The sequence below is a fragment of the Anser anser genome (assembly GCF_964211835.1).
Source record: "Anser anser genome assembly, chromosome: 2".
In the NCBI taxonomy this organism is placed as follows: domain Eukaryota; kingdom Metazoa; phylum Chordata; class Aves; order Anseriformes; family Anatidae; genus Anser; species Anser anser.
The window spans coordinates 137,642,859-137,659,237 of record NC_139721.1 but is presented as its reverse complement, the minus strand read 5'-3'; the positions used below and the strand labels follow the sequence as shown (position 1 = coordinate 137,659,237).

The 16,379-nt window shown below is 39.2% G+C and overlaps 1 protein-coding gene across 6 annotated transcripts in view; it reads right to left on the bottom strand.

Annotated features, from left to right (window-relative positions):
- The window catches only part of CALCR (calcitonin receptor), a 185,754-nt gene that overhangs the window by 17,177 nt on the left and 152,198 nt on the right, over positions 1 to 16,379 (bottom strand). For all 6 annotated transcript variants that reach the window (XM_083825417.1, XM_083825421.1, XM_083825418.1 and 3 more), the window contains 4 exons: positions 11,546 to 11,606; positions 11,377 to 11,443; positions 8,975 to 9,193; positions 725 to 766 (listed from right to left, as the gene is read on the bottom strand). In XM_083825417.1, coding sequence (XP_083681543.1) covers positions 725 to 766; positions 8,975 to 9,193; positions 11,377 to 11,443; positions 11,546 to 11,606 — 389 coding nt within the window. The remainder of the gene's footprint in view (positions 1 to 724; positions 767 to 8,974; positions 9,194 to 11,376; positions 11,444 to 11,545; positions 11,607 to 16,379) is intronic.

The following is a 16,379-nucleotide window of genomic DNA, read 5'->3' as shown; positions in this document are numbered from 1 at the left end:
TTTCTTAGCTGGTCTCGAATCTGATCTTCTCCTACAGTGGGTAAATGGCTATTGACATGTTTTAAACAACTATTTTTACACAAAACAACAAAAATGATGACAACAACAACAAAAAACACAACATAGTGAAGTGGACCTAAAACCACTTGTAAGTATATAAAACATTGATTCAGCTGGAGGAGAAGGGGAGACAGCTTTGACTTATGCCTTTTTATTTCTTAATCACAACTTGAGAAATATTGACCTTAAAAAGGTCAGTGCTAATCCTCAGAGGAGGAAAGGGAGTTGGCAGCCCTGTAGGCTCCTCTGCTCTGCAGTGCTACCGGAGACAGTACCTTTGTAATATTAAACATATAATAGGAGGGGAAGTGCAGTGTTTTAATCCTTCACATTGACCTCTACCTTGTGTGATATTGCAGATGGTAGGGGGAGAGTTCCTCATCTGTGCTGCATTTGGTGCCATTGGGTTTGTAATGGTAACTCTCCTGACTCAGAGACATTCAGGTCACACTCCACATAGAGCTTTGAAAAATGCAGTGCTGCGTGTATATACAGACTGAAAAATGACTTTCTGTGCTTTCAAAATTTGTACCTCTACATGCTTCATTTTGGTACCAATAAACATCAGAGTGACTATTTTTCAAGTTTTGTTCAATTTCACATATATCTGTGTGAAATATGTGTGCAATTTCTGTGGGAAATACACTCTCCATACTTTACTTACCTCACCATTGAAGAAGCAGAATATAGTCGCCACAAGTAAGCCCTAAAAGAAAAAAATTTAGAGATCAGAACTTACATATATATGCTTCTGCTTTGTTTGGAAGTTTGGACTTGAGGGATGAAAGAAAAAATCTTTAGTCTACTTCTTCTGCATTGTGGACATTTCGCCTAACCTGCTCCTAGCTCTTAGTTATGTTATTACATTGATTTTTGTCTTTTCTTATCAACACATTTTACCATTTTCTTCCATATTACTGACATTTCTAGATGATCTATTCCAGCTATAAAGTTATTTTTGTACGAGAGGTCTGCAGAAGGAAAACTAAGTAATATGTAAGATAGACGTCTTGCTTACAATGGAGTAATCCCCTGATACTGGCTTTGCTGAAGAGAAGGCAGAGGAGTTCTCCTACATGCTGACACTTGTTTGTGAGAGTGCAGTTACCCAGTTAAAAGACAAGGGAAACCCAGCTGTGCCAGGAAGGCTTTAAATTGAAGTGTATGTTAGGATAAGTGGACTTTTATATTTGCAGCATCGGTATGGATGGAGAGGATGTGAAAAGAGGTATTAGTGGTCAGAAAAAAGGGGAAAAAATAGTAGCAATAAAACAAACAACACAAAACTGGGTGAATTAGAAAGTAAGGGGGAGGGGAAAAAAAAAGCAAAAGAGAGGTTGCAGATCCTAGCTTGGACCTAAACTGCTTTAAATTAATTTAATTATTGCCATGGTCATTCAGGTATTTCATTACCTCTATAAGATTAAACAAGGCTAAGCCAAGAACATGAGGTGAAGAAGTATAAAATAGGTAAGAGAGAAAATTATTGTGCATAGGGCCTGCCATTCAAAGTCACGCAATTACACTTAGTTTTCTAAGCAGCACTAGCTGTTATTAAAATAGCAATACATAGCAAAACTGGGAGCCAAATGCCTTCATATTAGATTATTTAAAGTAGTTATTATAAACTAAACTTACAGCAGTTCATGAAATTGAGGGAAAAAACTATCCAGTACAATAGCTTGTTTTCCCAGGGGCTGCTTTTAAGAGCTTTACAGCTGTACCTTTTTTATAAATCCTCATTTAACTGATTATCAGTTAAATTGTAGCTAACACTTTGTAAAATGTCTTGGACTCTCAAGTGAATATTATGGACCGCAAACTTAGGGTAAAATAAATGTTGTAACAAAATGCTTATATATCAGGAACACACAGAGGCTGGTTCAAAGAGGTGCTGATCACCTGAATTTCTGCAATTATTTTACTCTAATAAATTTTCTTTAGTACGTAACATGTAATTTGGCATGACTTCAAATGTAAAGACAGAGAAGGAGGAAGGATAGTTGGAGTGATAAAAAGAAAGAGTCTCTTCATGTTTTGGAAAAATGGTATATTCAGAAAACTCAAATACCAGAACACAGTGTGTAAAGCCTAATAGTTTTTCCCTAACCTCTGGTTTGAGAAACACCACAAAGTCAGCCAAACCTTATGCCTCTAAAGCAGAATTTTGGCAGACCACAGATGCCGACATCCAAAATTTATGCAAGGGGAGCAAACCTTGCACTTTCCTGTAGTGATTATGCTCCTGCACTGTGTGTGCTACATTAATTTGCACTGTCTTGCAAAACATCTGCTGTTCAACTACATGCTATATGGTCACATCAGGGGTTCCACCATTCTGCTAGAATGTGTCTATATGAACAGCAACCAGCCACAATGGGGAATGAGATGGATTTTGATGTCCTCTAGGATTAGAGAAGCTTGATGGATATCCCATATCCACACAGCAGATATGAAAGGCATCAGAATGAGAGAAAGAAGCGAAGTAAATTTTCTACTTCTGTTCTTCAACAAAATTGTTGCCCCTTTATTCAAAGAATTCTCCATCAAAACCCCAAGCCCAAATAAATATTGTGAGGAACAGAAATGGACTGATCACTATGCAGGGCTGGTAAGATAACCTTTCTTGAAGTTGGATGAGGTTTCATGGCAGATGGGAGTCTAATGATTCTGAAGGAGAATAATGGATAACCTATATGGCATCTGCCCATTTACAGATAGCAAACTATGGGATCAGTCAGCCTTCTGTGCAAACACAGAAGCGATGTTCACACAACTGGTGAAAATTATTAACATGAGAACGAAAGAAAACATGCAGCAAAGATCTGGAAGATTAAAAGTGCAAGTAAACTGCTTGTTGCTTTTAATTAGAGTAAATACTAAAATGGTCCTGTGCCTTTCCAGAATTTTAAGCAATATCTCAAGACAGTAGGATGCTTAGCCTCACTAAGAGTTGCCACCTCACTGTGTTTTATGAAATACATATATCACAGCTACAACATGAAGCTCTGGCACTAAGATTCTTCAAGCCCACTCATTTCTATCGTGCCTTTATTCTAACATCCAACATGCTTTCCACTAGAGTCCAAAAATGCTGTTACATGAACAATTATTTCTATCTATTTCTATTTCTATTTCTATTTCTATTTCTATTTCTATTTCTATTTCTATTTCTATTTCTATTTCTATTTCTATTTCTATTTCTATTTCTATTTCTATTTCTATTTCTATTTCTATTTCTATTTCTATATTTCTATTTCTATTTCTATTTCTATTTCTATTTCTATTTCTATTTCTATTTCTATTTCTATTTCTATTTATTTCTATTTCTATTTCTATTTCTATTTCTATTTCTATTTCTATTTCTATTTCTATTTCTATTTCTATTTCTATTTCTATTTCTATTATTTCTATTTCTATTTCTATTTCTATTTCTATTTCTATTTCTATTTCTATTTCTTCTGATTTCTACATATATTTTTCTCATTGTTCAGAGTACTATGTATATCTTCACTTGCAAAGCTACAGAGACATCAGTAGCAGATATCAGCTTTGTCTCTTCAGAGCTAGGAAGGCTTGGGATGCTGATAATTTTACAGGGGATATATTATAATCTGTAAGAGACTGGATGAAGTTTGATCATGCCATGCAGGGCCCACAGGTTAATTCTTCTATTTCTTTGACATGTCTTCTGTATTCTCTCTATCCACTACTGTTTTTTGCTCAGGGTGCAATCCTTTCTAAGAACAAGATCTCTAGGTCAATTACATCTCTCTGACACTGTGTGGGGTTGATAAACTGACCTGTGACATACTGCCCGCTGACAGGAGGGTACCAATGGTTGTAGGACTGAAAGCAGGGACAAGGACTACATTTATTTTGAGATTGAGGCCTTTAAAGACTGTTTCTGAAATTCTTTATTTTATTTCTGGAACCATGTGAAGATCAAATGAACATGTCTTTCTAGCGAATCATACCCAAGGGACTGCTCAGAGTCAGCAGCTCTCAGATCTTTCTTCATGTGAGTTTTTCAGTGAATTTTTCCCCGTGTTTAAGTCCCAGTATTGGTCCAAGGACATTCTCTGCTTGACAGGTATTTGACTTGTATTTCACTGTCCTACATTTGCTGAGGTTAAAAACAAACAAAAAATCATTATGTGGATACTGCAGATTTCTGTGGGTTACTGATACCTCATTTGTGTTTCTTCTAGCTTATGTCTCCAAAAAAACCAATAAAGCATATATAAGTATGCTTACTTTTGTTTTTCCTGAGTTTCCATGACTTCAGGCTCTGCTCTAATTACACACCCTATAGGCTTTTGTGAGATAATATATTTATTATCAATAGTAGAAGATAAGGGTAGAGGTAAATGTACAGATGGCTATTGTATAAAAAAATCAGTTTCTGTTTCTCTTTGTGGGCTTTGGTCCATGTCCATCCACTTCTGGATCTGAATGGACAGAAAATAAAAATAATAATAAAAAAAAAACAGTCAACAAAACAAAACATGGCCAAGGTGCTTCAGTGAAGTGTTTCCCATTCTCTCTCTCTCCCATTTCGGAAAAGAGCTTTGAGAAAAACAATGCTGTGTTCTTCATCATTTTCATTCATAGTACATCCATACAGCACCTCTGAGGTAAATGATTACCTTAGGAATTGTTCATTTATGTTAGGTTAACAACAACAACAACAAAAAAATAGCATTCAGCTTTCAAAAAAAAAAAAGTCCCAAAATTTTATTGGCTCAAAATTTTAGAAAATTTTGAAATTACTAATAATACAAAGGAAAAAAAAAGAAGAAGAAAGACAAATAAAAGAAACACTTATGTTCTCAAAAGCAGTCCTATTATCTTAACTTTGCACAGGAGAGAATGTTTCTGTCTGGTCTGGCATTATAGAGGATATTTATTTCCCCTTATATGGAGAAACAGATGAAATGAATTCCTTCTCAAATGGATTGAAATATCTTAGTATATTTAAGAGTTTACTTTTAAATGGGTTACTTTTGTCCTTCATAAAGGTGTTATCAAGATTATCAGCTGGAATTAAATTTACAACTTGGACGCAGGGTGGGTATAGATGTGTCTCAAACCCATGCCTGAAAAATGCAAAATAACTGTGATACAAAGGAGGCCCTCATGAACTGGACCTCCTGGCCTAGCAGGACAGGAGGTGCTGTCCTGAGGGTGCTGCTTGGAAGCTGCTGAGCAACACCTGAGGAGAAAGAAAACTTTGATTATGTTCTATGTAATAGAAAAAAATCTTTTGTTTGCCAATAACAAGGCCATTATACCAAATAGCATTGTCATTTCTCATTAGAGACAGAATTGCATGTTTATGGCCGTAGTCAGCAAGGTATGGAGAACATAAGTAACCTTATCTCATCCCTGGAAGTGTTCAAGGCCAGGCTGGATGGGGCTTTGAGCCACCTGGTCTGGTGGGAGGTGTCCCTGCCCATGGCAGGGGGGTTGGAACTGGGTGGTCTTTAAGGTCCCTCCCAACCCAAGCAGTTCCGTGATTCTATGATTAAGCACTGTAGATTTGTGGGCTGTTTCAGTATCACATCAAGCAGACCTCCATGTCTAGGTCTTCTGTGGCCTAGCGACAGTGCAATGTTAGTCTCTACAAACCCAACTACAAGACGCTGGAGAGAGGGTTCAGTAAGAGGGGATGGTTGGTGGAATGAGCCCATAGGCATGAATGTGTCAAATACTGGGCTCGTTTGAGAGCATTTGGCTGAGGGGACCATACATGGGACTAACTGATATATCATCTTCCCACTGCTCCTCCTTTCTTGTGAGGCCTCTGTTATGGACCAACATCAGGAAAGTGAGATACCAGGATGCGCTCACTGGTAGCAGACCTACTTGCAGAAGCTGAGCACTCCATCTCTTTGTACCTGGGCCTCTCAAACCTGGTGGGCCTGCTCGGTGGTTCCTGAGGCTGGGGGAGACACCTGTGAGCAGTTACACACAGGGAACGGGGCTGCTGCTTCATCCCTTCACAAGAGGCACCTGCTTGCCCAGGTGCACCATTTCATCTTTGCTGGGCAGCATGATGGGACTTTTCTGGCTTTTGAGCAATGAATGGGTTCTCACATCAGAGGTGTGCAAGAAGCCAGCACATCCCATACCATAAAAAATCTTGGGGTTTTATACCCCAAGGAAGGTTGCATCTTTCATATGCTTTCTGCATCGTCTAACAGGCTTTTGAAAATCAGGTCCTCTAGGGAAAGTCTGCAACTTGCTGTTCTGGAGTGCAAATGTTTGCTTTGTGGTGCCTACGTTAGGAGCTGTGTTTAATTAGCTGCTGTGTGCACCTACAGCTTGCCTCTCTGTGCATAATTTATTCCACTTAATGGCTGAAATATCTTTCTTTTGTCTGGTGTGATCTTCATTTCAGCACAGCCTGGGGGCCAAAGAGCCAGTATCGGTGATGGTGAGAGGAGTTAATAATTGCTACTTTTACAGCATCCATGAGGGGCTGGCTGGATGTGCTGTAAAAGTACACACATTTATATTTGCAGCACAACAGCCAGGTTTTGATTTTTATCACTTGTTATGCATCTACTCTACTGATCTACTAAGAGGATTCTGGTCTGTGTAGTGAAAAATACACACTGAGCAAGGTAGGTTAGATATATAGCATCTGTGAATTGCTCATATAGCCTTATTTGAAAAAAAACACTTTGGCTGAAAATGGCATTAATGATAATCCTGCAAAAAGGGCAGGACAATTCAAAACCAGACAGGCTCCTGTTATTCAAAAATGACTTTAGCAGAGGAAACCTAGCATGTAACACCTCAATGTATTGTTTTTCACCTAGGAAACATGTTTGCTGAAAGAAATACTATTACATAGTTTCTCATGTGAGTAAATTCTCACTCATTCATCATTTTCAATCATCTGAATTGTAAAACAGACTGCAGTGCTAGCTTGCACCATTTCTATGTGCATGAAGATGTAGCTTATATGCCAATCTATTGTGGTCACTTAAGGCAGTGATGCACTATTGAAAATCTGTCTCTCTGTTCTAGAAAAAGCATAAAATATCATCCTTTAGCCAGTGCAAAGATGGAGAATGTATTATATTTTCCATAAAATAAAATAAAATAAAAATGCAGACATGATGCCTGCTTGTGTATGACTGACACACCACTGGGTGCAGACAATAATGGCTGCTGCTAGTTTATGGAGAGACAGGCAGTAGTTTATGAGAGTGCAATAGCTAGCAGGGAAATATAACCATTACACAAGCTAATACAACACCTGCTAATTACATAATCAGTCCTAGAAGAAAATGAGCACCGGAGGAGAGATTATATAGGTGGCTATCCTAAATATGCATGCAAGAAATGCCTGGGAAAGGATTAAGGAGGTTTATTTCAGAATACAATTAAAAATCCACTCTAGGTAGAAAAGGGAGCACCACCATTAGCTGCAGTTGGCAGCCCAACTTCATAAGTCTCCTGAAATGCCAAATTTTACCTGCTTCTGGATGCACACTGATATTATCCTATAGAGCTTCAAGAGCTCTTCTGCAGGGTCAGGCACTACGTCTACACCAGCATGCCCCAGCCAAGGCTCTGCATCGTTGCCCTGGCTTTTCATGATATTTTGCTTTTGTTGCTGGTTGCCTTTTAACCCAAGTTTGGTGACTTTGTATTGCAAAATGATCATCATTAGGATCATTAATTAACATTTATTTTGTAGTTCTCTGGCAATCTTGCAGGAGTTGGAAGATATTTTAAGAGTGAAATTATTGTTGCACTCTGTCTTATCTTAATGTACTAAAAATGTAAGCAACTTGTCACCAGAAAACTTTTTTGGAGATATTCCATTGTAGCTGTTGAGGTCCCTGAAGTGACAAGGCAAAGTACAGGTAACAAAACAAGAAAGAGATTTTCTCATTGCTGTTAATCAGAACTGTAAAATAAGATGGCATATGCTGCAAAAACAGACCTATCGCTTCAACTATTCTATACATGCAGCATCATGCACACCCACAATTTTGAAGGAATACAGGTGATATGCAGAAAATAGTCTCAGATGACAGGATGCATAGATTTTGGTAGCATCTTTTATCACCTCTTTTAAGGAAAAAACACCACTGAATTTTTAGAGTTGTTTACTTACTACAACGGTAAAATAACTTCTGCATTTAGCTTCTGCATGAAAGGAAACAAGAAGTGGGTAAGTGTGATCACCCATGTTGTCCACTACTCACAAATGTATTACAAATCTGTCTTTCCTGGTCAATATAGGACTGGATGTTACAGAGAGTAACCAGATAACCAAGCATTTGAAGTACTTTAGTTTCTTTTTGGTTTTGTTGTTGTAGTTTTTTTTTTTTTTTTAATAAAAACAAAAACAAGCCAGCCCTATTGAATGATGATATATTTTCAAAGCATTTATGAATTCAAAATGTCAGTGTTGCATTTTAATTTAAACTATTTAATAATGTAATTTTAACTCCTGAACGAAGCTTCATTGTCTCCATCTTTTCTTCTGTGTATTGGCATTCCCTCTGTACAATAGTTTGCATACACAGCTAATTTTAATATTAATCTCACAACACCAGCTTCAGTCAATTTCAACACTTCAGCAGAAACAGTGCTTTGAACATAAAAGCCCTCTGTGATCTCAGTTCTCCCTACTTTGTTCAGAAATAGTGCCATTTAATCATTTTTGTTTCATTGTTCATTGTTTCCTCTATCTCCTGGTTCTTCTTTATACAGTGATGCTACTTGTGTTGAGGCAGATAATCCAGCAATGTGAAAGTGGTTAGAAAAGAAATGCAAAACCACAGTCACTCTCAGTTTCAGTGCAAAACAACTGGCATCAGCAGCTTTGGCTAAATTAGCTTAACAGCAAGCACCTCACCACAGCTGAAGTTGCTATTATATAACATACCTGGTAATGCATTAATATATGCATGATGTAGTCATATATTTCTCCAGCAAGGCGGTTTTCTGGTCTCCAGGGAATAATAACGAATTGAATTCCTAGTAAGGGCACCAGGATTAATGTGGCTCTGACAGCTTTCATATACATGTTGGACTCAGCACGGTGGGTGTCTCTTAGCTTTGTCACCAAAACTCGGACAATGTTAAGCAAAAAGAAAAAATTGACCTGTAAAGCAAAACCGTTATAGGTGAAAGCATTCAATTAAACAGGCATTCAAACAGAAAATGCAGGACAAATAAATGCAACTTTTTAAAATGCAACTTTCTAGCTTCATTGTTGCTCATAATGGGCACCCTCTTGGAAGTCAGGCCTTGGAAAGTACCTGAATATCTTCAGAAAACAGATGTTAAGCTGCTCTACAAGTTTTCCTGGAGACATGCCTGAATGGATGTTTAGGACAGGCAGGGTGTTTTAATGTTGATGTGGTAAAATTCAGGATTTCTAAGAAACAAAACACCTCATATCTATGTCACAAGGTTCAGTAGGGTGGATGAATTGTTCCCAGAGTAACCACTTCTCTCTTACTGGGGAGGTCCCCAAGGTATCTTGCTTTGGTCTGCACTGAAGATGTCTACAGCCAAGTGAGACAAAATCCCCAGGTCATCCCTGGACATACGGAGCCTGCAGGGTCATGCACATTCTCTGAGGAACATGCTCTGGCTTACGTGAGCCACTACTTCTGGCAAGTTGGTTCTTGAGAAAAATCTAGGCTTATCCTTGCCTCCATGGGACTGTAGGGATCCCACAGTACAAGGCCCCCAGGTAAAACTTAAAATGAGCTGGATCACAGAAGAAATGCCAAATAACTGAGAAAGTTTTGCCTGTGACCATTTTGGTCATCTATTCTGAGTAGCTCAATATTTGATTTCCTGAGTTATTCCAGCTGTGGGTGCTTAGCGCATGTGTATCTGCTCTTGGCTCTGGCTTCACAGCTCCTTGTGGGATGTGCTGAGAGCTTGTGATGGAAGAGAGATGGCAGACATGGGCCAGTCATGAGCCCAGTAAATACCACAGGTATCACAGGCTTTTGCTCCAGTGTAACCAGTTCACTTTTTCCCGATCTGTTACAATGTTATCAGGCACCTGTCCTTCTGAACATTAAGAGAGTTTTCTCCAAATTATTACTTTTTAAATAAGTAACCTCTTATTGCATAACTAACATAGATATTTTAATAGCCCCAAATCCATAAATAAATGAGAAATCTCACTTGGATCTTTCAGAACAATAAACCATGAATCAGTACGTTTCAGTAAAGCATTTCATAACTTCTTAGCTACTGAGAGACCTTTCAACTATTTTACATTTGTGCTCTACTGGAAAAAGGGAATAATGAATGACTTCTGAGGTCCCATTCAGCATTAAATCTAAACCTTATTCTCCATCTTCCTCTAACTTCACTCACTCTGCTTAACCTTCAGTTTTAGAATTTCTTGAAGTAACTGTGAAAGGTGGAAAGAAGACTCTGCAAAGGTGAAATTCCTCAGCTCTTCTGAGTCAGGCTGTCACTATGAGATTCTTGTGCCCAATCAAGCAGGACATTCTGTGAACACTGACATCTTTACAAGAAAAATAAAACTGGAAATGGCATAAGAACAAGCCAGAAATTATAATGCCTTATTTTTAAAACAGTTAAAGATTGTTCTTTTTCCATAAAAGCAGCCCTTCCTCTCTTCTTTGTAGCTAAGATACATACTTGTAGCTTGGTGACCACAGAATCACAGAATCATTAAGGTTGGAAAAGACCTCCAAGATCACCTGGTCCAACAATCTGGGTGACACACTGAGATGAGTTTGGGACTTGGGTTGAATAAAACCTTTCAGAAAGGTCAGTGTTACAATGCCAACCATCACCACTGGCACAGAACATGCTATATGTGTACACGTTGCTGAGCTGCATCTTGAATCTCATCCTGTGTTGCTTCTGACAGCCCACTCCAGTCCCTTTCCTGGCCCTACCACTGGACCATACCTGTGCAGAAACCAGTAAAACTAGCACTGAATAACCAGCTTGCACTCCACTCAGCCCAGCAAAGGCATTGATGTTTCACTGATGTCACTTAAATGCAGTACATTTGTCACAAAAATGTTACAATGGAGTCGAGTGACCACGCGGATTTTCAAAAGCAATTAATGGTTCAGTTTGCTTTAAAATCTGATTATTTTCTGGGAGGTCTTTTTACAGGTCCCATTTATGAAAAGTATTAAGAACCTGTCCTGAATAGAGGAAATCACTAACTACTTTGACATTTTGACCAAAATACTTAAAGTTCAGAAATTTATATTCTCTACACATTAGCAGCATTTCTAAAATAATTACTAAACTGTCGATTTCAAATAATATTCTTACCAATAAAGCTGCCATTACAGGTCCATGAACAATATAAAGCAAGTAAGTGTCAACACTCATCCAGCAGCTGGAAGGGAAATACACCATTAGAGTTTATTATTTACTCAAATAAAATGTGTTACACAATAAAATAATGGTAAATTCCTTCAAAATCAGACATGCTACTCACTTGTCATTGAAGTATTTGGCTCTTGCAACTGCATGAATAGATGCTGGCACTAAAGGGAACCCTGAAATGATTAAAGGTATAGGTCAGACTTGGTGTTTTTGATTTGAATTTCAGGTGTCACTCACACTACCAACATGTCTTGTCCATAAAACACATATATGTGAAATCCCAGCTTTCACAAAGAACCGTAATCCTATTACACCCAGAACTCTAGCATGGTGTGATGCTCCAGGCAGGCCAACAGAAGAAACCAAGTCCATGGGCCATAGGCTCTCCTGGGGCTCCACAAAGCTCCTGCCAGGCTCCCCTGTGCTACTGTGGCTCGTGCAGGAGGGAGTGTGAGCAAGCAGTGTGAGATGGAGGCAGAGATCATTTGGTTCTCAGTACGGCATTCCCTCAGGAAACCAGGGATACTTGTTATAACCATGTAAATCGGGATTGAGAAAGACAGAGGCACATTAACTTGCATGCCAGATTATGGAGCAGTAAACAACAGAGAGAGGGGTTGCTTTTTGGAGGCCCACAGCAAGAGAAAATGTGTGGAGCCAGGACATTCACAGCAGTGGGGATTTGGGATAGCTTCTGCAGATTCCCATCCCCTGTGCCATCAAGCACATCCCATGCAGGTTTATATCGGCGAGGAGGGGAGCTGGGGATACTGTAACTCCACATCTCCTGCTTTATCTGTGAAGCCCAGCTGATGCCTCAGGGGAAGTCACTGTGTTGACAGGGAGCTGAGGAGGGCAAATTTGCACGAGGCCAAAGGCTTGGGAACACGCCGTGCTATACTGAACACCTCAAATCATAGAATCACGGAATCATAGAACCGTAGAATCACAACATCCTGAGTTAGAAGGGACCCACAAGGGTAATAAAGTCCAACTCCTGGCTCCACACAGGACCACCTAAAAAAACAAACCATACATCTGAGAGCATTGTCCTAATGCTTCTTGAACTCTGGCAGGCTTGGTGCTGTGACCACTGCCCTGGGCAGCCTGTCCCAGTGCCCGACCACCCTCTCAGTGAAGAACCTTTTCCTAACACCCAGCCTGACCCTCCCCTGTCACAGCTTCATGCCGTAAAATGCTTGTTTCCACCCCGACATTTTAAGAGTGGCAATGTGGTCCACTCCTGTCGATCTTCCTTCAGCTTGCTTGTATGCAGTCTCCCTCTCCAATAGGCTAGAAATCTGTAATAGGGGAACCCATGCTAAAATACTGACCCCACCTTGTATAATCCTACATATGCAGACAGCTGGAGTCATCTACTGCCTTGTCTGTCCTTTGCAGAGGGCTTTGTGGACACCTTTGGTGTTACTGCTGCCTGCTCCCTATAAACCATGCATGTTTGTTCCGACCAGTGGATATTCTGTAGTTATAAGAAAAACATGTGAAAATGTCCTGCTGATACAGTGATTAGTCACAGAGGGAGGAACATGGCTCCTTGTTTCTTCAGGTGTTAGTGATTTCATAAACACTTTTAGATGAGGCAGAGAATCCTTAGCCAAATTCTCGAGTATTCTTACTGCAGAGCACAGGCCAGACAATGCTGGAAAGAGACTGAGGTCAAAAAAGTATATAAATAGGACACTCTGTGGTATCCAGGTATCTCTAAGCAACAACTTGTTGCTCTACTTCCAAAATAAGTTCTTACTGCAGTTGTACTTGAGAGGACAATGCAGCTGTGGGAGAACAAAGCGGATTGCCTTCTCTTTTATATATTGTTAGAAAATGATTACTGGGCTGCTGGCTGCAGAATGAATTTTTAGAGTGATGATGCATGGTAGAAAAACAAAAAGCTCAGAACAAAAAGAAAGGATTTTCCAAACTCAGGGTGACCTTATGGGATTGACAGTTTAAGAAAATCCTTTTGCTTTGGAAATGAATCAAGTCTGAGCCAGTTTTGTTGATGGACAACATAGACTGAAATGCATTTTTAAGGGACCAATCTGTAATAGCAAATAGCCTTCATCTGAAAACTCTGGCCTGGAGTATTGTAAGTAGAGTGCACAACATGATGCCATGGGACCTCCTTCTTCTGTTAAATGCATTAGCCCAGAATATTTGGCTCAACAAATTCACATGCAAATCTGAGGAACGCGACGGAAAGTTTTCATTAATCAGTTGCAGGGTAAGAATCTCTTGACCATCTATGGCTCAAATTTCCAGCTGCAGGCTAGCTCATACAGCTAGATGTCATTTTTCCCTTTTCAAGGGTCAGAAAGCAATGAGCAGTAAGAAGGGGAGCGCCAAGAAGGCCTGTTGGGCCTTGGTGGCCCAACATGTACCGTATCTCTCCAGGGGTCCCACCTATATCATGAACAGTGAGCAATGTAGAAAAGGTTCCACCCCAGCCACCACAAGAAAAGTTATGACATGTCCCTTGAGATCATGCCAAGTCCTCTATATAGAATAAATAAATAAATAAAATCTGGCAATTATGCTTAATTGTATTTCCAGTTGAACTGACAATCTGCTTCAGCTCTGTCCAAATACATGATTCCCTCTTCACTTTTATGTGGATGAAGCTGCCTGAAGCACCCAGAGTACACTGTAGCTGGATGCACCCATCTGATGCTGTTTTCTTGCTCTGCATAAGGGTGATTTCCTGACCTGCTGAAACAATAACAAATGAAAAGGACATTCCCAGCAGCAGCAGTTGCCAGAGAGGATGTCACCTGAAGGCATAATTCTTGAAATACATCTGTCCATGTCAGATTCCATTCAATCATCTGCAGCCTTTTGTGGAAGTGTTTTATATTTGCTCAGATTTTTTTTTTTTATAAAGCCATTTTACAAATGTCATTAGTGATTTTTCCAAATAAAATAATACAGATCTTCTCGCATAGGGATTAGTTATAACAATGAATAATGAGTATATTCATCTCATGTTGTACATTTACCTTGATCTTTTGAATTATAATTCAGAGCACAACCTGCTCTGTTTGCTCTGCATTGCTCTTTGGAGAAATGTATCTCTATCCATTGATTAACATAGCTAGATGCTTAAAGTTAGACCTAATGTGAGCACTGCTTCTGGAAACAGTGGAATTACACTGATTTATGCAAATTTAAGGGGTGGCCAGATAGCCCTAATTAGATCATATTGCTAATAATGACTTCTACTTTAGAAACAAGGTGCTAATGATTACTTTTGTGTGGCAGTATCAATTTAGTTTCATTAATAAGGCTGCAGACTTCATAGACAGAGTTGTGTCCTTTTCTATTAACCTTTTCTCTCTCAAGATATCATCATGCTATTCCCACAGCGACCACCCTATTTACTTTTAGGGCAGTGCTGCAGATAGTGATAAGCATCTTACCAGTTATCTTCACTGAGTTACCCACCATGATGCTCTCAACAATATTTCCGCTAGCTCATAAACTTTAACGGCAGGCCATCTGTCCCAGTTGCATTAAATTGCACTGCCTAAAGTGAATGTTACTTTAAAAAAAATATGTTAATGCCCATTTTTCTCCTGCATAATTCAATACAGAACGACAGTACTTCCAGAAGGCTTATGCTACAAGACATGAAAACAGCAAAAGTTTTATCTGGAAGGAAGTGTTTGAAATTACTCTTCAGGTAGGGCTTCCATTTCAAAACTAGAGCACTACCAGACTTTGTATATTCAAATATATTCTGAACTGTGAAAACTTTCCGATAGCACAGTTGCTTGCTCCACAAGGGCTCAGTTATTTGGATTGACAGAAAAAGTCCAGAAACCTTAACTCAATTTATGGTTCTTCAGGAAGGTTTTTAACAGCTGGTGATGTTCCATAGAATTTTCATTCCAAGACCATGACAGCTCCCTCTCTTCTCAGAAAAGATGCCATTCTCAAAAAAAAAAATAAAATAAATTCTTACATGCTTGGATACTGTTCTCTGGCACTATACTCCACATAAACTAGAAAATTGTGCTTAATTTTCTAGGTATTTAATGCAGGTATCCAGGGAGTACTGTCTTGTGCTATAAGAGGAAAATACGTTACCAGTCTTTTAAATGAAAAATCCAAATAAAGGGGGAACAACTTTCTATTTTGCTGTTACCATCTATATAAGACCTGGTATTGGATGCCCAACTAGCAGCTGATGTCAGGGTTTTAAAGTTCTTCAGAACATTCAGAACCAGGTCATTTTTCTCCCATCTAATTAATTCCTAATTTTCCTCTGTCTAAGCAGAAGGGCTGTTTTTTATTTTCTTGCTGGAAATGAAATAATGTTGAACAGGCAAAACATTTGCAAAGAGGATGGAAAATACAGAGTAAGTTCTACATGCTTCAGTCTGGAATTGCAAGAGATAAGTGCCAGTGACCATCCCTAAGTGCTGTGGAACAATGAAAAAAGATCCATCACTGCTGCTTGGTCACACCAGTGGGGTTTGAGATCTGAGGCCTGGCTAACCAGAAATTGGAATGAGGCCAGAAATTCACAGTTCCCAAACTGGGAAAAACCTATTAGTAATGATTTTCTGTCAGCACTGGTGTGGACTGGATTTACAATAGTGACTTAACTGTAAAAGAGATTGCACTCCACTCTAATATACTGGTTGTATTTACATGGCTTTTTACTGGGCCAGGCAGTCCAAAGGGTAGATACCTGTTGTTGCTACTAATTGAAAGGCAAGGACTCCCTCAGTGAAAGGAGAAGAGATCTGCATACTTGGAGATGTTGAACCAGACTTAGTCATGGTTTCTTGAGTGGAATGCACACGACTACATATAGTTTGCATAGTGCGTGGGTTTGTAACCTCTCTCATAGAATATCACTGAGATTTGCTTCAATGATGACTGTACGGTTCTCTGAAATGCTTTAGAGATCACTGCTGTAAGAC